This window comes from Otolemur garnettii, unplaced genomic scaffold (assembly GCF_000181295.1).
Source record: "Otolemur garnettii isolate 467f Iridium unplaced genomic scaffold, OtoGar3 scaffold00193, whole genome shotgun sequence".
In the NCBI taxonomy this organism is placed as follows: Eukaryota; Metazoa; Chordata; class Mammalia; order Primates; family Galagidae; genus Otolemur; species Otolemur garnettii.
Window position 1 is genome coordinate 975450 of NW_003852588.1, and position 21005 is coordinate 996454.

At 47.6% G+C, this 21005-nt stretch overlaps 1 protein-coding gene across 1 annotated transcript in view; it reads left to right on the forward strand.

Moving 5' to 3' along the window:
- The window catches only part of MTCL1 (microtubule crosslinking factor 1), a 124044-nt gene extending 103384 nt beyond the window's left edge, over positions 1–20660 (forward strand). The window contains exons 11-16 of the mRNA XM_003800999.1: positions 2121–2375; positions 7648–7944; positions 9637–9668; positions 12734–14282; positions 16640–16696; positions 19493–20660. Coding sequence (XP_003801047.1) covers positions 2121–2375; positions 7648–7944; positions 9637–9668; positions 12734–14282; positions 16640–16678 — 2172 coding nt within the window. The 3' untranslated portion in view covers positions 16679–16696; positions 19493–20660. The remainder of the gene's footprint in view (positions 1–2120; positions 2376–7647; positions 7945–9636; positions 9669–12733; positions 14283–16639; positions 16697–19492) is intronic.
- The last annotated feature ends 345 nt before the right edge of the window (positions 20661–21005 follow it).

Below are 21005 nucleotides of genomic sequence, written 5' to 3' on the forward strand. Positions count from 1 at the left end.
GACCTGGCTCTGCAGGGTCATGGATGGCACAGCGTCCCTGAGTAGGCAGTGGGACTGGGTGAGACCTGACTGTAGAGGGTCATAGACAGCCCAGCATCCCTGAGTAGACAGCGGGACTAGGTGAGACCTGGCTCTGCAGGGTCATGGATGGCACAGCATCCCTGAGTAGGCAGTGGGACTGGGCTCCAACTCTGCAGAGGGGGGACTCGGACAGGGAGACCTGAGGAGCAGGTCGGGAGGAGAAGTCTGCCTTCATGTCTTAATGAAGTAGGAAAGCAGAGGCCATTTGCTGCCAGGGCAGGGGTCAGCTGCTGTGGAAGCGACTCTAATGAGAGGAGGCACTGGGGATACATCTGCAGGTAGATGGGTACACCTGTAAAACACTCAGTACCCCAGTTTTCATTCTGACTTATGTGGATTGCCAGGAGCTATTTGAAATTGAAATTTCATATTTTTGTAATTTTAATGGTTTCCTTAGGTTTTACTACAAATAATATGTATTTAATCAAAGTATACCTTGAAATCATGTTAGACTTCACAGGCTGGGAACATATTCCCCATTCCTTCTTCCTATCCTATGTGCTGTTGCTGCCGTAATTTACTCCTACATACATACTCTGTGAACACGCAGTACATGGTGACCTTTTTTTTTTTTTGAAACAGAGTTTCACTCTGGCTAGAGTGCTGTGGCATCATAGCTCACAATAACCTCAAACTTTTGGACTCAAGCGATCCTCTTCTTCACCCTCTCGAGTAGCTGGGATTACAGATGCCACCACAACTCCTGCCTAGTTTTTCTTTTTTTTTTTTTTTTTAAGTACAGATGGGGGTCACTCTTGCTCAGGCTGGTCTTGAACTCTTGAGCTCAAGGGATCCTTCTGCCTCAGCCTCCCAGAGTGCTGGAATACACCTGGCCATGGAAACTATTTTTGCCTTAGATAGTCAGTGATATTTACAAGCCATTAAAAATAGGAAAAAAATAGTGTTCTATTTATTTACGCCATTTCCATTCTTCATTATCTGTGCAGATCACAGTGTCTGTTGGTATCGTACTCCTTACGCCTGAAGAACTCCTTCTGTCATTTCTTTATTTTTTTCTCTGTCATTTCTTAAACTGTGGGTCTGCTGACGATTTTTTTTCAATTTTTTTGTTGTTGTTGAAAAGTATTTTTCCTTCATTTTTGACACACTGTTGCTGGATATGGAATTCCATCCAGGTTGACAGCTTTCTATCAGCTCCTCAGCTCTCACTCTTCGTCATCTCTCTCGCATGGTTTCCGATGAGAAGTCTCCTGTAATTCTCACCTTTGCACCTGTCTGTGTAATATGACATTTTCTCTTGTCTGCCTTTAAGGTTTTCTCTTTGGTTTCTGCCACATTGAATATATGAGGTATACGATTTTTGTTTGTTTGTTATATTTAACCTCCTGGATGTTCAACATGTATTTATTGAAAACTATTAGATTCCATCACGGTGCGATTCCCAGGTTCCACACATGGGCTAAGAATATAGGAATAGGTGTGGTACCTGCCCTCAAGGAACTACTGTATTCTGTATAGACAAGAGACAGGGTGACTTAGAAGGGTGACTAGAGCTGAGAAGCCAGCATAGGAAGCTACATGGGCTTGTTACTTAATATTTGGTGTGACCGTCTGTGTCAAATGTTCTTAATTAGGACTTTAAAATGAAATTTGTTCTGGCCAGGTGTGGTCACTCACGCCTGTAATCCTAAAACTCTTGGGAGACTGAGTCGAGGGATCTCTTGAGCTCAGGAGTTTGAGACCAGTCTGAGCTATCCTGAGACCCTGTCTCTACTTAAAAATAGAAAAACTAGCTGGGCATTGTAGTGGGCGCCTGTAGTTACAGCTTCTTGGGAGGCTGAGGCAAGAGGTCTCAAACTCAAGACCAAGAGTTTGATTACTGTGAGCAACAATGCCACAGCAGTCTGACCTGGGCGACAGAGTGAGACTCTGTCTCAAAAAGAAAATTCTGTTTCTTACATGGGATTAACCAAATATTGGTTTAAACATGGGATCATATGTAACTGTGCTGAGATTTTCTTCATCCTCAATGCCACACTGGTCAGGGAGGGAGATCCTAAGCCTTTTCTCCTTGGCAGCTGGAAGAGAAGGCTGAGAACAACTTGGGAGACCTAGGCTCTCCGTCTGAGAGCAAAGGAGCCTTGAAGAAGGAGAGGGAGGTGCACCAGAAGCTCCTGGCGGACAGTCACAGCCTGGTCATGGACCTGCGCTGGCAGATGCATCACAGCGAGAAGAACTGGAACCGGGAAAAGGTGGAACTTCTCGACCGCCTGGACAGAGATCGGCAGGAATGGGAGCGACAGAAGAAGGAGCTCTTGTGGAGGATAGAGCAGGTAGGGATGCACCCAGGCCTGGGAGTGAGGCCGAGAGTGTGGACTCAACTGGGCCAGAAAAGCAAGAGCACTTTTCTGAAAAGAAAACCAGGCTGCTGTATGGGCCTTGCTGCGTCAGGAGGTGTCAGGGGCTTCCAGAGGAGAGGGAGAAACCAGAGTGTTGGAGAGCCAGGTACCTGCCCCTCCACAATACAGAGGTGGTCATTGCAGAGCTTGTAGGTAACTTTTCCTGGGTGCAAGTGCTTGTGGGGAAGGGAGTAGCTTTTGAAAGTAATTTAAAGACTAAACTTAAAACAGGAGGTAATTTCAGATCTTTTTCAGTGATTTCTGCCAACAAGCAAAGTACCTTTAAAGTTTTCCACTAAAGATGTGGTCACAGTGACTGCTCCAGCTTGAATGGAATTGTTGTCATTAGTAAAGAAACTGCTGAATCAAGTTGGAGATTTGCTGGCAATTGTACCTGCTGTGGCCGTGCTGAGCTGTGATTAGATAGGACCATAGTCGAGGGAGGTAGCTCATTGTCTTCAGCTAAACAAATGACTTAAAAACTCAGATGAGTGTAGGGTGAGGGGGAAGCTGTTTTTCTACTCAGCACTGCATCCGACCTAGACAGTTCACATAGTTGCAGTAGTTCCTGAGTGATGCACAGATTAAATTGACCAATGATTGGAGCTCTTCTGCCCTGGATTTTTATATACCATACATTTTATTTATTTCAGCCTGTCATACTTTATAAATTCATGAGGCCTCAAGGAAATGTATTAATCAGTAAGAAACAGTTCAGGAAAAATAACCGTATCACTCTACTTTAAATACCCATACTGCCTGCACTTCTGTGGGAGCCTTTTGAAAAATGTGTTCTGATGTCCACAGATGTGGTGCCTGGGTTATGCAGGTACAATGGCAAAGGTGGGTTTAAGCATCATGGGTAGAGAGGGAGGGAGAGCAACTGAATGGTGAAAGGAAGCAGGAGAAGAAAGTACATTGCAGATAGAAAGGAGCTGACGTTCTTCCCAGATTTGATCACTCACATGCATGAGTCACATTGCTGACCTTTGATATGGCTCCATTTTGGAATTCCCCAAATCTTACCAAGAGGAAAGTTGGCCATTTCCTGTTTGGCTTCGAAATGCGCACTCATGAGGAGTCTCCTTTTTTTTTTTTTTTTTGAGACAGAGCCTCAAGCTGTCACCCTGGGTAGAGTGCCATGGCATCACAGCTCACAGCAACCTCCAACTAGTTCCTGGGCTCAAGCAAGTCTCCTGCCTCCACCTCCCAAGTAGCTGGGATTACAGGCGCCCGCCACAAAATGCCTGGCCATTTTTGGTTGCAGCCATCGTTGTTTGGCAGGCCCAGGCTGGATTCGAACCCTCTAGCTCAGGTGTATGTGGCTGGCACCTTAGCCGTTTGAGCCACAGGCGCTGAGCAGAGGAGTCTACTTTATTAAATCTCCTGTAGGTCTGTGCTCCTTCGAAAGGGTCTGTTGTTAGGTGGAAATTTTCAGGGTAGAAGTAGCAAGGATTGTTATGAAAATGGTCAGGAATTTATCATATCCAACTTTAGTTGACCAGTGTCACAGTAATCCAGGAAGCGTGTTACCGGACTTCTTTCATGGCCTTGACTTTAGAATCACTCACTTAGTACGTCCCTCCTGTCCCCTATGAGGCCATTCTGATCCCTGCCATGGCCCTTCTAGGGCCCCTTTTGCCTTTCAGAGCCATAGTGACTTGCTGGTCTTGTCACAAGCTTCGTCTGTTGTGAAAGTCACACCATGGATATAAGTTAAGCAAGTCTTTTAGGTTCTTATCTTACTTTTGGGAATGAGAAATTTCTAGTAAAGAAAAAATTAATAAGATACATCTGGTGATACTCAACTTTTAAAGAGTCGGTTCCTTAAAGGTCCCCTTATGTTAAGACTGTATGTTGAAAAGGTAAAAGTGGTTAGGAGCTGAACTCCATTTCCAAATTGTCGGTATTGAGACATTGCTGCCAAGTGGACAGCCCCAGAACCTCAGTTCTCAGAGTGGACATCGCTGAGCGTGCTGGCTCTGCAGCACTGGAGTTGCAGGCATTTGTCTGTTCCTGAAATCTGTGTGGTGAGTGATTTCATTGCTGTTTTCAGAAGAGGACTGTTCACCAATGAACTGATGCTTCAGATGTACAACTGTGGCTTGTAAAAATAAGTCTGGCCTTTTCCCAAAAATATTCAACATTTTTAAAAGAAGACTTAATAAATCTTGGTACTTAATCCTGAGAATTAAGTAAAGCAGTTATAAGTCTTCTCTAGAATATTTGAAAAGAGGGGATTGGCTCAAGTATATATGGTTGTGTGTGGATTTTGTTTGTTTATGGGTTATTGAGTTGTCCATCCATTTCACTGTTAGCTGCACATTCCATAGATGCACGGGAGGTGTAACTGAGCCTTCTTCACAGTATGTGCTCTCCACATGTGACTACTTGGGAAGCCACAGAACCTGGACGGTGAGAACCTAACACAGATGGTGAGGGAAGTAACACTAAATCCATTTTCCACTTCCAGAACACACGCTTCATTCTTGTCTGGTGTCATTAAATTCCTACACAATTTCTACACCACATGAGGCATTTTACATGATGTTTGACTGTAGGAATGTGGCTAAGTCGTATAACTCATTTTGTCTATCTTCTCAGTGTCTTCTGTCTCAATCCAAGTTTGGTACGAAACTTTTATGAAGTCACGCTACAGTTCTCCTTAGAACTGTGCTGTTCCCAGTTGACACGCAGATAATGTAGGACACACCACTGTACTTACAGCACTGAACAGTGTCCGCCCTTCAACTTTCTTAAATCTGCGGCCTCTACGACATGAAAGGCCACTCTTTTAAAGCTTGTTTACGAAGTGACCTTTTTTCTTACCACCAGTCTGGGTAGGGTGCCTCTCTTGAGGGTTTATTGTTTCCTGTGTTATCTGAAATGCAGATCTTTGAAACTTTCTGTCTGCTCTGAGGCTTGTCCTGTGAGCCTGCAGTTACAGCAGGTGCAGAGCTGACCTGAGGTGACTCCCCTCGGGACCCCTGTCCTCTTAGGGACCCTTGTATTGCAGCAGACGTCCCCAGCTGCAGCCACTCCAGTTCAGTTGTAGGAAACCTAACGCTTCCCAGCATCAGTGCACTTGCTCCTGGCCGCCTGGGTTTGTTTTGAAACCCCACTTGACTGAGTTAGAAGGCCTGGTGTGCAGCTCTGGGCTTTAGTCATTCTTTCCCTCCCACACCCTTGGGGCACGGGGCACGTGTGCTGCTTGAAATGGGATCCTTGCATCTTAATTCCTTACCCAGAATAGCTTGGAGATGATCATGTGTTAAAACTAAATTGTGAGAACGTATATTAAGAGAACATATAAAAAAGCTACCCTTTTAATTTTTTTAAAGAAAGCATTTACAAAAAAAAGGCTCAGCACTTGTGGCTCAAGTGGCTAAGGCGCCAGCCACATACACCTAAGGTGGTGGGTTCAAATAATGATGTCTGCAACCAAAACAAAATAGCCAGGCATTGTGGCGGGCGCCTGTGGTCCCAGCTACTTGGGAGGCTGAGGCAGGAGACTCGCTTGAGCCCAGGAGTTGGAGGTTGCTGTGAGCTGTGATGCCACAGCATTCTACCCAGGGGCAGGTTGAGGCTCTGTCTCAAAAAAAAAAAAAAAAAAGGAAAGCATTTAGCATCTTAGGGAGAACTGCAAAGAATTGTGTCATTGGGGAGGGGGAGGAGAGAGCAAAGGGTCTGGCCTCAAACCGAGAGTGATTTGCCTGTTCCCTAATTTGACTGGAAACTACCTCAAACTCTAACATTTAATCTCTGGCTGCTTGAATCTCCATCTTTCTCATAAAATAAAGGTAAAGCTCTGAGGTTCTGTTCCCTCGCCTCAGCGTTTACTACAGGTGAGTGGCAGTCCTTTTGTTCCCGTTAATCTCACAGGGCTTTCTTCCTGGCTGTCCACAAGCCACGCTCACATCTGACTTGGGGAGGAAGCCTCAGATGAGGCCACAGAGATGTAACTGATGTTTTTAAAAATCAGCTGATCCTCATTTAAGAGAGTTTTAGAATTTCCCGGCACTATCTCAGCACTTGAGGACTTTAAATCTTTATTTAGCTACTCTTTCTGGTCAAATCCAAATGTCACTTTTAACATTCAGATAGTATACTTATTCAAAAGAGCAATCTGTCCAGAGTGTGAGCTTGTCATCCAGTACAGAGCCCGTCAAAGCTCCGTGCGTGGAAACGGTTGCAGTGTGTGAGCTTCTGTGCGTGTGTTTACAACGGGAGGCGATGAGGTAGGCTCAGGGGAGTGGACAGGGAACTGACCAGGGCTTCTCTGAGGAGCCATTTGCCTGCGACCTCGGCAGTTCCTTGTGACTTGGCACAGACCCCCCACCTTCCAAGCCCCCCAGTGCTGTAACAGGGGGAGAAGCCCCAGGCCCAAGGAGCTACACACAGATGGGCCTCTGCCAGGTGGCTGCTGTGTACATGTCCCCTTCTTACAAATGCCGAAACTGAGCTGAGGAGAGTTGGGAACACGCACCTGCCAGCACACCAACAAGCCAAATTAATGGCTCTAATTCCTGTCTTCTAACTCCAAGAGGTCCTGTGTTTTCTTGAGTTTACCTAATCAGACAGAAACGGTGTGAATATATGGCATGTGGATACCCCCCACCCCAGTCCTACCAGATCTTTACATATCTTTTACAATTAAATTTTAATCCTCTCAAGCAAAGTATAAATTGTTTTTAACATCGAATGGTTATAACCCGGTTTCGGCACTGAGCTTCTTTACAGGACCTGCCCAGTGGTTTGGGGCCAGTTAGGGAATTCAGATTCACACTCAGAAGTTTGTTATCACTGATGGTATTCTTAGTTTGCATTAAGTTTTGAAGGTAATTACATAAAAGAATTTTGACTTGTAGTTTAACAAATTAGATTTTTTAAAAGTAAATGTAGAATTTCTCACGAGCACAGCACTCAAAGTAACATATGTTGACATCAGAAAGAACTGTCAATGCTTGTGTGTGGTTAATGCAGATTTTCTAGTCCAGCTAAAACTGTGGGTTTTTTATTTTTTTTAAGAATTTGTAATGTTGTGTTATATTATGAAATTAAGGTCAGAACTTTAAGAACACGTGCTTCTAAAAAAGTCTTCCAGATTGACCCATATGTAATTCCAAATTACAGAGACAAGAAGGTTTACGGGAGACTCTGAGATGGAAAAGTGAGGCTAATTATTTTCATTTTTAAAATTCTAAAGTTGCAGAAAGAGAACAGTCCCCGGAGAAGTGGCAGTTTCCTCTCTGATCAAAAGGAAGGCAGTGGTCGCCCCTGTCCCCACCAGGGCAGCCTCCGTATGTCCCATCCCATGACAGCGTGGCCATGTGCAGAGACCGACTCCATCCCATTTGAAGACCGGCCACTGTCTAAGCTGAAGGAGTCGGACAGGTGCTCGGCCAGTGAGAACCTCTACCTGGATGCCTTGTCCCTGGATGACGAGCCAGAGGAGCCACCACCCTGTAGGCCTGAGAGGGAATTCAGGAATTGCCTCCCCGAGGTCAGCCTGGTCTTGTCCATCCTGGTTAAATACTTTGCAATGAGGGGTTCTTAAACCAAGCAGGGTTCTTTTAAATTCCCATCCTGGCAGGCTCTAGTGGTTTTTGCATATATATGGCAACCCCTGAATTGAATAAAAACAAAATCTTCAGGATACTGAGGGTTTGGCTTGGTGGCCCTGACCCCAGACTCCTAGTGTACTCTGTGGTCAGTTTGGCTTTGCCGCCTTGTTGAACACTTAGAAATACCCAGCTAGTGTCTCATGTAAAAGGAAGGTCCCATCAATAAGTGTGTCCAACCTACAAGAAGAAGTAAATAATTCTACATGTATAAATTCAACTTTTCTTGAAATCATAGTATAGTCTTCTGAGTCTACAAAACCTAATAACCAAAAAAATTCTGTTTTAGAGAAATTTCCTAACATTTGGAAACAGCAAATATTACTAAAAACAATGATATACTATAAATATCTTATTTGGGGGAAAAGAGAAAAAAAATTCAACACTTAGAAAACTTAAGTAAATTAGATTACCAAATAAGGGAGCTAAGCTATGTACTGAAATCTCCAGGACACAGGATTAGTTGCATTTCTCTAAAATCTCATTTTAAAAACTAATTTTAAGCATCATTAAACAGATTTAACAACTGCTGCACCCATCATTTAGTCTCCCAAACACTTAATACTTAGGAGAGTTCACATCAAATAGTGTTGCTGAGATTGGGGAAATTATACTTCGGTTAGATGTCAGTGAGGCCAAGCGCCTTGCTCTCAGCAGTATGTACCAGGTTGACCCAACATGGCCGTGATTCCACCCTGTGTGGTCTAGCAGCAATCTTGCATGGCCCATTTCATAGCAGACAAGGTGTAGGACTGGGGTCAGGAGACTATCTGCGTTCCCACTCTGCAGTGGCTGGGACTGCCCTGCTCCTCTGTGGGACAGGGACAGGGCACACTCTAGTCTAAGGGGAAGCGAGCCCCGCAGTGTACCATCCTGGGGAACAGTTTCCATGACTATCAAAGGCTTGCTGCTTCAACGCTGTGTCAGCACAGGGTGTTTTTTCTCCGGAAAACCTTGTGTTTGTGGTGTTCTCTGCCAGCGCGGCTGTCATTCTTCTTAAGGAAAAGTGGAATATTTAAAACCAAGTGAGTATCCAAGCCTAAGGCTGTCACACCAACTTTTATAGCAAGATTTGGACCAAGGGACATTAGTCTCCTAACTTAGTTCACTACCCTTTGTTTTCCTGTCTCTTCCTCTCCCTCCCTCTGTCCCCCCATTCCCCCTCTTTCTTTTCTCCTTCTCCCTCTCTCTAGCTTTCTTTTTCTCTCTCTCTGACTTACTCGGGTCATTATAAGAGCTGCCTTTGAAATTCACGTAGTTAGTGAAGTCCTTTGAGGAAGCACAGAAGAGCCGCTTCCTCCATGAGGAAGTTTACAGCCCATTTTTCTCACTCGCATCGGCTCTTCCCTAAACTGCAGAAGCTCCCACACCCTCATCACACCGCGGGCGCCACTTTATTACTGTACTTCAAAGGACTCTGGGGTGGTAGCTCTCCTGACCACAGGCCTCAGCGTACATTCCAAATGGCGTCTTCCTCGAGGAACGAGGAGCGCAGCAAACACATCACTTAAGCACATCAGGGCTCCTTGGGAACCAAACTTACCTGATTCTGACCAAGTTATTTCTTCTTATAGGAAGAAGAAAGTCACAAGGGGAATCTTCAAAGGTAAGTCGGATTGATGAAAATAATAGATTATCGAAATAAAAATCTCTTCGTCTCAAAATTCCATCTTAATTGATGTTGTCTATTTTAATACTCTCTTCAAAATGACTTAAAATGAAAGACTGCTGAATAAGTGGTTGCTTTATTATTCTTCATTTCATAAATTGGTATTTTTTTATTATCAGCAACACAGAGGGTAGGCGTGCTGTGCGTGTGCGTGTGTCAGCTTCATGACAAGGACGTCCCAGTTGTAGTGTTGTTATGTATACACAAGAATGCTTGTGTTCAGTGATTTTGGAAAAGCCCTTGGAAACCTCTCTTTTCTCATTTAAAGCCTGGAAAATTCCTTATGTATATGCTATGAGACATTTTATATTCTTTATTTAAAAGCTCCCTTAGCAATAGTCCTTAAAGAAAATACATGGTGATTGAGGCTGATGCTGTATACCAACTTTTCCCTCCCCAGACTTTTCTCTAGTTTTACTTTTTATTAATTCTACAGACAAATATGTAACTCTTTTAACTACATGAAGTTTCTTCTCAGTAAATTTGCCATTTTCAGGTCCTTTCGTCCTTGACTTTCCTCTGCCTCCTTCCCATTTGGCCTCTGTGAGCTCCCTACAGCACGGCGTGGTGCTGCTGGCGTGTCTCAGGGCCTGCCCGGCCTTCTCTCGTCATTCTCAGCAGTGCAGGCAGCACGTGGCCGCTCAGGCGCTATGGCCAAGCGCCTGGCTGCAAATTGCTTCTGCTTCTTACCGGCCACTTGACTTTGGGGAGGTTATTCAACAGCTTGGTGCCTCAGTTTCCTTTCCTCATCTATAAACAGGAAGTATTGGGGGGTTTGGTTTTTTGGTAGCTTGTAATAATTAAAGCAGCACTTGGCACAGAACAGGCAATGAACAGAGTTTTGTTCCCACTTTCCCTCCATTCTTAGCAGCATCCACGTTGGTGTCTGGGTCTGAGTTTACGGGTCCTCTCCTTTAGCACCCAAGTCAGCAGCCCTTTGTTTTTTAAATCTTCCTTATGTTAATTTCAGACATAATCCATATTTGTTGTAAAATGTAAATAATGTCAATATGTCCCAAGTGAAAACTAAATGTGCCCTCCCCACATCCCCTTTTCTTCTCTGGCTTTTTTTTTTTTTTTTTTTTTTAGGGACAGAGTCTCACTTTGTCACTCTTGGTAGAGTGCTATGGCGTCACTGCTCACAGTAACCTCCAGCTCTTGGGCTTAGGGGATTCTCTTGCCTCCGTCTCCCAAGTAGCTGGGACTATAGGTGCCCACCACAACGCCTGCTATTTTTTGTTGCAGTTTGGCTGGGGCTGGGTTTGAACCTGCCACCCTCGGTGTATGGGGCCGGCACCCTACTCACTAAGCCACAGGCGCCTCCCTCCCTCTGGCTTCTAACAGCCTGGTGTGTGTCTCACAGACTGTGCTGCACACCTGTGAGTGCCTGCACGTGCTCCACGCATCCTATTCTCATGGGTACTGTCTGTTTGCTTTGGCCACAGCTAAGGCTCACCACTCTCCTTTCTCTGTCCTCATCATCCCTGCTCCACTATATCCAGCCATACCCCAGAGGCACAGTGTCCCCACCCATACCGGTGCCCCTGATGAACTCTGAGAGCAGTTCCTCTGTGGGCGAGTGGGATTGAGGTGTGCCCCGCCCATAAACCGTGGGAGGATGGGCTGCAGCCGCTGCAGAGCACGTGCATCCAGAACAGCACCCTAACACTCACTGTCAGTGCAGCCCCTCTGAGTTAACCAGAAACGAAAAGAAGAAATTGCTGTTTGCTACAAAGCTGAAGACCTTGTGAAAAATCAATCCATCCCTTCAATTTCCTTTCATTTCCAGCACTGGTTCTAGCCAGCTTGCTGCTGTTGAAGCACCACTGGACAGTTGGCAGGTTGTTTTTAGATGGAATGCCTGACAATGTCGCTTTTAGTCTGCTCTTTCACCCCAGAGGACCACACGAGTATGTGCCCTGCTCCAGGGTGAAAGTGGCTGTCAGCAAAGCTGCCCTGAGTGTTGCTAGGTCTGTGTACCTGTCCACACAGACTTACTCAGAGCAAGACCCCAATTCTGGCCTTGTTGTCTTTAATGGGTCCTACAGAGGAGTGGTCTAAGCATGCAGTGTGAGACCCTTCAGCAGGGTGTTACCGGTGTAGCTCCCTGGGTGGGGGCAGGGCATATGTCCCATGAGAACTGGTCTTAGTTGCAGAGACAGTGAGTCTGTGAAACCTCATGCCCCCACTCCCCAGCCATCACTTCATTGCCCTGGGTGGCTGGCTGCTGCCTAGAGCTCCAGCTACCTGTCTTAGGTACACACATTCCCAGCACCACTCCGGTGCCTGCTGTCAGTTTGGCCCACCTATTTTTACCCTGCTGTGTGTTCATGTGTCTGAGGGAGTTTTTCTTTTAATCAAAAATACATACAAACAAATAATTGGTCATAAAGAACTAATCCCCTTGGTGAGCTGGGGCAGGGCCGGGTGAGCTTCTGTTTGGTACGTAATTTCTGATCTGATCAGGATTTCCACTTCACCCCTTTCTTCTGTATCTTCCAAGTGTACTTTGGAGACTGTTAGTACTTGAAGCCAGCAGAATTTAACCAAGTGAAGAGACTTGAGGCTATCCTGTTGTGTTGTGGCCCACTGCAGGCAGGAATGGGGGTGTCCACCTGCATGGAATGGGCACTGCAGTGACACCCGGGGCTCTGCACTCACAGCAGGGCTGTAGCTGGAGGTGCTCATCTCCATGCAGAGGCCGAGCACAGCCTGGAGTTCAGCCATGCCCGCCTTATAGCCCCCTCTTACTTGTTTCCACAGGATATGAGGCTTGGCTGGTTGGCTGTGTTCAATTTCTGACCAGTACAAAGCTTTAGTAACATTGCAGAGCCATAAAAGGTCCAGGGAACACCCACTGGGAGAGCTCAGGCATGGAGCACATCTGGCCACTGAACAGTGTGCCGACAGTCCACAGGTCCTCCCCACGTGGGGCAGAGCAGGTGCTGTGGTGTGCCAGGGCATCCTGGTGGGCGCTGACGCTCTCCCTTCACTTTCCCCAGGGCAGTGTCTGTGTCCTCCATGTCCGAGTTTCAGCGCCTGATGGACGTCTCCCCTTTTCTGCCTGAGAAGGGCCTGCAGTCCACCAGTGGCAAGGAGGACATCACCCCACCCCTGTCTCCAGATGACCTCAAGTACATCGAGGAGTTCAACAGCAAGAGCTGGGACTACACGCCCCCCAGGGGCCATGGTGGGGCTGGGACAGAAAGGCCTATGGACCTCTGGGCAGAGAGGACCGAGGTGGGGCGGGCAGGGCATGAGGCCAGCGCAGAGCCTTTCCCTGACTCCTCCTGGTACTTGACCACAAGTGTCACCATGACCACTGACACCATGACCAGCCCAGAGCACTGCCAGAAGCAGCCGCTGAGAAGCCACGTCCTCACTGAGCAGTCCGGGGTGCGTGTGCTGCACAGCCCGCCTGTCGTGCGCAGGGTCGACAGCATCGCCACGGTGGGCAACGAGGGCCCCTTCCCCACAAGCAGGGCCAGAGGGGGCCTGGGAGATGCCAAGGGGGGCCCTCTGGAGCCCGTGATTAGCAGGTGGTCCTGCACTCCCCCCAGACACCCACGAGAGTACACAGAGGGGGCGTGGCGCCCCCTCGACACACCCCTCTGCACCTCCCTGGGGTTTGCCTCCCCCTTGCACAGCCTGGAAATATCCAAGAACATGAGTGATGACATGAAGGAAGTGGCCTTCTCTGTCAGAAATGCCATCTGCGCTGGTCCTGCCGAGCCGCAAGTCAAGGACATGGCCTGCCAGACCAACGGGTCCCGGACGACAGGGACACAGACCGTCCAGACCATCAGTGTGGGCCTGCAGACTGAAGCCCTACGCAGCAGCACTGTCACCAGCAGCCCCCACAAGTGTCTCACGCCAAAGGCCGGGGGTGGCACCACCCCCGTGTCATCTCCTTCCCGCAGCCTTAGAAGCAGGCAGGTGGCCCCTGCCATTGAAAAGGTGCAGGCCAAGTTTGAACGTACATGCTGCTCCCCTAAGTATGGTTCTCCCAAGCTACAGAGGAAGCCGCTCCCCAAAACTGACCAGCCAAATAACAGGACTTCCCCAGGGATGGCCCAGAGAGGGTACAGCGAGTCAGCCTGGGCACGCTCCACCACCACAAGGGAGAGCCCTGTGCACAACACCATCAACGACGGCCTCTCCAGCCTCTTCAACATCATCGATCACAGCCCCGTGGTGCAGGACCCCTTCCAGAAGGGGATGCGGGCCTGCGGTCGGTCTCACTCAGCAGAACCCCGACCAGAGCTGGGCCCAGGCCAGGAAACAGGCACTAATTCCCAAGGAAGGTCGCCCAGCCCCAGTGGGGTGGGCTCAGAGATGTGCAGGGAGGAAGGGGGAGAGGGCACACCTGTGAGGCAGGACTTATCCGCTCCACCCGGCTACACACTCGCTGAGAACGTGGCCCGGATCCTCAACAAGAAGCTGTTGGAACATGCCTTAAAGGAGGAGAGGCGGCAGGCTGCCCACGGCACCCCAAGTCTTAACAGTGACAGCCACTCGCTGGGGGACACGATGGAGCCAGGGTCCATGGAGGTAATGAAAGCCAAGTGTCCCCCCAGTTCTCCCACGTAGCTGTCAGGCATGCTGAGGCCTGGAGTTATGCTCACTCTATTTCAGGAATCCTTGTTCATAATTGTTGGGAAGCTGGGAGGTGTTGGGTTTAGGGGAGAATGGAATAGACAGAAACATGCACCCTGAACAACTTCCTAAGGGAAATTTCACTTTATTGTCCTCACTGAGGACATGGTCTGATTCAGGGTCTGTCCTCTGGTCTAAGCAATTGATCCTTATTTATTTATCTGGACTTTTCATTTGGGGGTCATAATTTGCCCCATTCTGTATGAATCTGCACATGTGCAGCCTATGTAAGAGCTATGTCAGGGCTCTCTGCGTTCTGCAGACCTTGGGACACGCATGTAACCACGTGAGAGCTGAGCTGGGGGAGGGGGCTGGAGCACATGGACACAGCACATCAGGAACCAGAGGAACACCTGGATTCCCAGACTGGCTTCAGTACAGAATGGCCATCTGGCATCTCATAGATCACTCGCCCTCTCTGTGGCCATGAATTCCCCTATCAATAAATAACACCAGGTGAAACAAATGGCTAAAATCAGAATACAATATGAGATGATCATGAGCCCCTTGACATTATTCACACATTAACCAACCTTGGATTTGATTCTGATACAGAGCCAGGAAGAGCAAACTCTAGACTGTGAACACCTGACCCCATGAGCGTTCTTCAGCCCAGGCCTCTGCAGATGGCAAGGGTTGGAGGAGGCAGCAACAAAGGCAAGCCGTGTCCTTGGGGCTGGCTGCTGCTTCCTGGCTGTGCAGGGGCAGCCCTGGCTTCATGGGGGGAGAGGAGGAAGGTGTGCTCCTGTGTTTCGTGGCCCAAATTTCCCTAGGAGGGTAGATGGTGGTTCAATTCCCAGTCCCACCCACCAAGGAATATTTAATTCAAGGTAGAGAGTTTAAGTCTGAACCTCATGGAACTGCCAGTGACCTACAGAAATGGCCATTCCATACGGTTCAACCTAATACGAATAGCTAGTATGTGGCCTACGTGTTCCAAAGATCTGGGTCTCTGTGGTGTCCTTGGTGACATGCTGAGAAGGACACACACTGCTGGTTGCGTGTTCCCGTTGCCCCCATGCCCCTGGCCCTCAGGTACGTTTTCCTGCAGTGGAAGATCTGATTATGAGTGAAGGCTCAGCCTTCCCAGGCAGCTGAAATCAGGGCTTAGTCCTGAAGCATTGATTGGTGTGTCAGTGTCCATTTATATTGGAAATTAATTTCTATGAACTAAAAATTGCTTTGAGTTACTAACAGTAAACGCTGCATGCCATCTGTGATAACTTAAAGAAAATGGTTTTATGACAGAATCCCAACACTATGGCATGAAAACTGTTTCATCAGTACAAAGCTGTGCCCCCACCCCACCGATAAAGTATGTATTTAAATTTTCTCCTCACTTAGTGTTTGCAACCAAAAGAGATGATTGGGAGGGAACAAGACAGTTTCAGGGTCCCAGAACCTGCATGGAGCACTCAGTGGCAGTGTCTGCGTCTCTTTTTCCCTTTTCTGTTCTAGATTCTACTGGAATTATCCCTTGTTTGAATTGATGTAATATATTAGGGCCATTGGTGACTCCCACCCATCTCTCCATAAATTATGTAGTAGTTATAGGCTTTTATTCCAAAATCACCAGGACTGCTTCTGATTTTCCAGCCTATGCTGAGCATCCTGGTGTGGAATCTTTCCCTGAATGTCCTAGATTCAGGGGTGACTTAGGCAACAGCCTAGCTTCACTCTCACTGAGCGACTCAGTGCCGTGGCACCAGCTCAGCAGTGCCGAGAGCTGCCGTGGGAAGGAGTTCCAGTGCAGAGAGGAAGATGTGCCACTGGAATGCTATTCTTTCCTCCCCTGTCTAAGTGGAAAATAGGAGGGGAAATTTTTAGTATAAGCAGCAACCATTTGATTATTGTGACCAAAACAAGACCGGCCATATAGTGGCCTCTGTTTCATACATGGCAGTCATGCGATTTCCATTGCTCTGTTTGCCAAAGCCCCTGTGAAATGCTAACTGCTAAAGGGTGACTGGGGAAGCACAGAAGCCAGAGCGGCTATTCCATTGCAGTTCCTTCTTTGCTCGGTGGCAGATGGCAGAGGACAGGCCTGTGCTGCCCCCAGCCCCTCCCCCACACTGCCTCAGGGTCAGTGTGCTGGACCTGAGAGCTCTCCAGTCTCTCCTGGTGGCCGTCCCCGAGTGGGAGGGACGGACCTCTGGCACCGGGCTTGCTGACTTTGAATCTTTACTGTTCTGTTTGAAAAATACTTTCCAACCTACTTGATTTTCTTTTCTTTTTCTGTCTGTTCTGTCCAGAACCAAACTGTCTTACTAACTGCCCCCTGGGGACTCTAGCCCTGCCTGCCTCACGCTGTAAGTGCTCTGTTCCTTGTTTCCCAACTGTCTGAGCGATTGTGTGACTCATGGATGGTACCTGACACTCACACCTGAGGGAGCTGAGCCCAGAGGAAGTGCTCCCTTGTCCATCCAAGGCTGCCGGGACTGGCTTATCCCCAGGGACAGACTGGCCAGACCAACTCCCATTTGCCCCACTCAAGGGCTGATCCCTCAGTGCAAAGAACTTTTTTAAGTTATAGAGGTTCTGCTGAGATTTCCCTCCTGTGCAGCTTGCAGCCAAGGCACTTTCACAGAAGTGAGATCTTGCTTGGGAGAGGACACCTCAGGCACAGAGGTCTCACCTGAGGGGGACATTGAGCCCAGCTGCGCACCTGTTCACCAGCATTTTGGTCACATATGTTCAGTGCCACCTGCTGAAATGAGGTGTGACCATAAAGTGATAAGGTTTTTCTCATTTTTTCAGAATCATACTACAAGGAATAAACCCAAATATATCTTATCCTTCCCAGTGAGCACTGTAGGTGACAGTACGTGATTGCTAACAGATAGTTTTTGAATCAGTAAATGAAGCAGTCCCTGCTCCATATATTTGGAGAACTTATTTCAGAACTGCTTTCAGAGCCTGAATCAAAGCACATGAGAAAACACATACTTTGTTTTGGATCCGGGATATAGTCACCCACCCACCTCGTCCACTCTCCTTGACTCAAGGTATAGTGGACTGTGAAAGACAACAGATATGTCCCCATGAAAAAAATGACACCATATGGGGAAGGTCATTTCCAAGATTCCAAGACGGTGCTGTGGGGGCAGCACCCAGAACAAGAAGCCCGAGTAGCCCACTACAGTGACTTGCTGGGAAAACCCAACAGCATTTGCTTGTGTGTATTTCTAAGGAAAAGGCTCATTCCCCTGAACTTGGGGTCACATGACCTTTCTTACTTCCTGCACAAGCATCTGCTGGTGAACAGATGCAAACTGGTCCCATGAAAACTGTTCTTGTTCAGCGACAGCCTCACCAACACGCCACAACACTTACAGCAGATACGACATAAACTGCTCTTACAGTAAGGGGAGCAGATTTCTCAAACCACATGTGCCCCCCCAGGACAGTGGACTGAGGTGCGGGGAGGACACAGTGGTACCTGGGCTGGCTTGTCCCTCAGTGGTGCTAATGGTGTCTTACCTGATTGTCATGGTGGCAGCAGCAGAATGCTTTGCTGACAGGGCTTCTCCCACCATGGAGTAAAGTGCCAGTCACAAAACGAGCAGGAAGCATCAACTACAGAGTAGCGTCTGTGGTTAATGCTCCTTTTCTGCTGCCCCCACGGGAGGCAGGGAAGCCATTCACCCCATCACTCCTCCAGAAACCTCGCACTCCACAGGCCGCTCTGTCTCCCCCATGCTCCATCTCTCCTGAGTTGCATCGCTCATCTCACAGGGCCATCTGTCCCCCACCCACCCCCTGCTGCTCTCCTATACTGCTGGCAAATCTCTCCTCATTCTGGTCTTTGCAGTTGCCTGACGTATCTCTTTAAATCCTTCAACTCCCTTGCTTTCTTTGAGGGGCCTCGTTCTGCTCTCTGTGCCTTCCATTGTAGGGTTCACCTTCTTGGCCTGTGGTCCTGGAGTCCCCTTTGGGTTTCCTCATGCCACAGCTTTTTACATTTCTGTGTGTCAGCAAATTTCAAGTGTGGGTGTCCTGGTTTCCTAGCATGCCGGCTAAGAACAAGCAGTTCAACACTCTTTAAAAACAAAAAAGCACCTTGAGAGTAAGGACTCCATCCGCATAGGATGGCCTGTGCACGGCTGAGTGTGTGCCACGTCGCTGCTCTCAGAACTCGAGGATGCCTGGGACACAAAAAAAGTGCACTCTGGTTCTACTTTTTAAAAATGCTGCTACAATCAGGCAGTGCCTGTGGCTCAGTGCGTAGGCTGCCAGCCCCATATACCGAGGGTGGTGGGTTCAAACCTGGCCCCAGCTAAACTGCAACAAAAAATAGCTGGGCATTGTGGTGGCGCCTGTGGTCCCAGCTGCTCAGGAGGCTGAGGCAAGAGAATCGCTTAAGTCCAAAAGTTGAAGTTTGCTGTGAGCTATGATGCCATGGCACTTTACTGAGGGTGACAAAGTGAGACTCTGTCTCAAAAAAAGAAAAAGAAACGCTGCTACAATGAAGAGTCACTAAAGAAAACTAGACCTAAATTAGAAATTTCTGTCTGCAGCATTTTTTTCCATGTTGTAGGAGTCTGTTTAGCCTCCTGCCAAGCAGTTTGGAATAAACAGCAGCAGAATTTGTTTTAAGATGAATCTCACTGCTAATTCAACTGGATGAAATCACAGGGACCAGTTCACTGGGGTCATTCTAGCTCAGTGGTTCTCAACCTTCCTAATGCTGTGGCCCTTTAATACAGGCTGAGAGCTGCTGCTCTAGCTATATAGGTCACTCAGGAGAGCCAAATGATGGGCCATCTGGTTTGGAATATGGTGCAGGTGCCTGTGGAGACCAGTCACTCTCTCCTGCCTTCTGGATGTCCCAGTCCAGTTCTGAAGGAGCTCAGGAGCCAGACCACCTCACAGTATTGCCATGTTTTGATCATAATTTGATATCTTCCCATTCCTGTCACCAATCATTTGTGTTGAACACTTTACTGACCATTTTAAGTTATTTTCCATGAGTAAACTATTAACTCATGTTCATGAGTTGGCCCTGGTCTGTCCATTTGACGTGAGTCTTGAGAAGTGTTGGGGTGATGTCCCACAGTCAAACCGCAGGTGTGAGTAACCCGGTCTTCCCTTTCTTGGCCCTGAAGGAACTACCTTGTTCTGCGCTAGCTCCATCCCTAGAACCCTGCTTCTCCAGGCCCGAAAGACCAGCAAACCGTCGCCTTCCGTCACGATGGGCCCCACATTCCCCCACTGCCTCACAGTTTCATTTGCCCGGAGACCCAGTGTCCTTAGAGGAGCGTGGTGACCAGGAGCTGTCCGAGGAGAAGCCGAGCCTCGACGCGAGCTTGCATGGAGTGTCACAGAGCAGCTCACTGTGACTGTGTAACTGCACCATCGCCAAGAACCAAACTCTGCCCCAAAGGAGAGATCCAGTTTTCTCAAGGTCAAAGAATGTTTTTAAAAAACACACAGCTGCTGAATGTTCAACCTGTGAAACTGAGATGTTTCTAGAATGAAACAGTAAATGTGCCTGTAATAACTTAATTTTTTTCATAGCTCAGATAACTATTTTTGTCTCCATCTTTTTTACACACAGTATATTAAACAAAAGGTAAATAAGGTATAAATAGATTTAAAAAATTAAAGTTTTAAAAATGTACATTTTAAGAGATTCCAAATACCCTTGCTCCGATACCTGACTGCCTCTCTGTTCAATTTGCACTGTTACATTTTGAGTTGATTTATTTCCATGTTGCATTAGAGTGTTTTAAGTTAATTTTATTTTCTCAGTGTTACTATTTTTTAAGAATTTTTTAAATGCTTCAGACTGTGTGATTCGGTGAACTTTTTGTAGTGAAAAAGCCATGAAGCTGGTAGACAAGACAGATACTCCCTACACTGGAGAGGACGCAGGACGACACTGGTGACAAGGCACAGTCCTCAGAAGGGCTTGGGAAGTCACTGTATAAACCATGTATTACTCTACTTGCACGCCTTCGGTGCATGTACATAACTGCTACTGTGTCCTCGCCGTCGCCTAAATGTGACTCGGTCTGCTCCACTGTAACACGTTGTGAACTCCTTGTACTGTACCGTCATTGTTGGTCGTCTTGCACTGATGATACAACAGCAACAACATTTTTAAATTATTGTTAAAAGATTAGCTGGCAATGTACAGCGTTTACTCAAAATTTTATTGTTTAAGGAAAAACACTATAAAAAGTCATGAGGATGCCAAATTGAAACAAAGGCTGGTGCCTCTAAGTCTGTATGAGACCACGGCAAAGTAGAAATAAAGCCTTTCTGAGATGGAGCACGTTTCAGATCTCTCAGCTCACATGCCCTCCGTGTCTCCCTGAGGGCTCAGATGGACAGGATCCCCTGGCGAGGGGAATGAGGCAGAGAAGAGACTGTGTCCCGCAGCAGCTGCTAACGGACACGCCGGGAATGTGCTCTCGGGTAGGCTCGGGTATGTGGCCGTGTGGTTTCCTACACTCTGTAAGGGGTCCTGGAGAGACGCCTTATTCTGATTCAAAAGCCAAAACTGGGGTAAGGGCAGCATGTGAGGAACTGGCTACCTACAAGTCAGAGTGTGTCCCCTCCCCCCACAACAAGGAATGAGGGAGTGGCCCATCTCTGATACCGAGATGTCGCCCA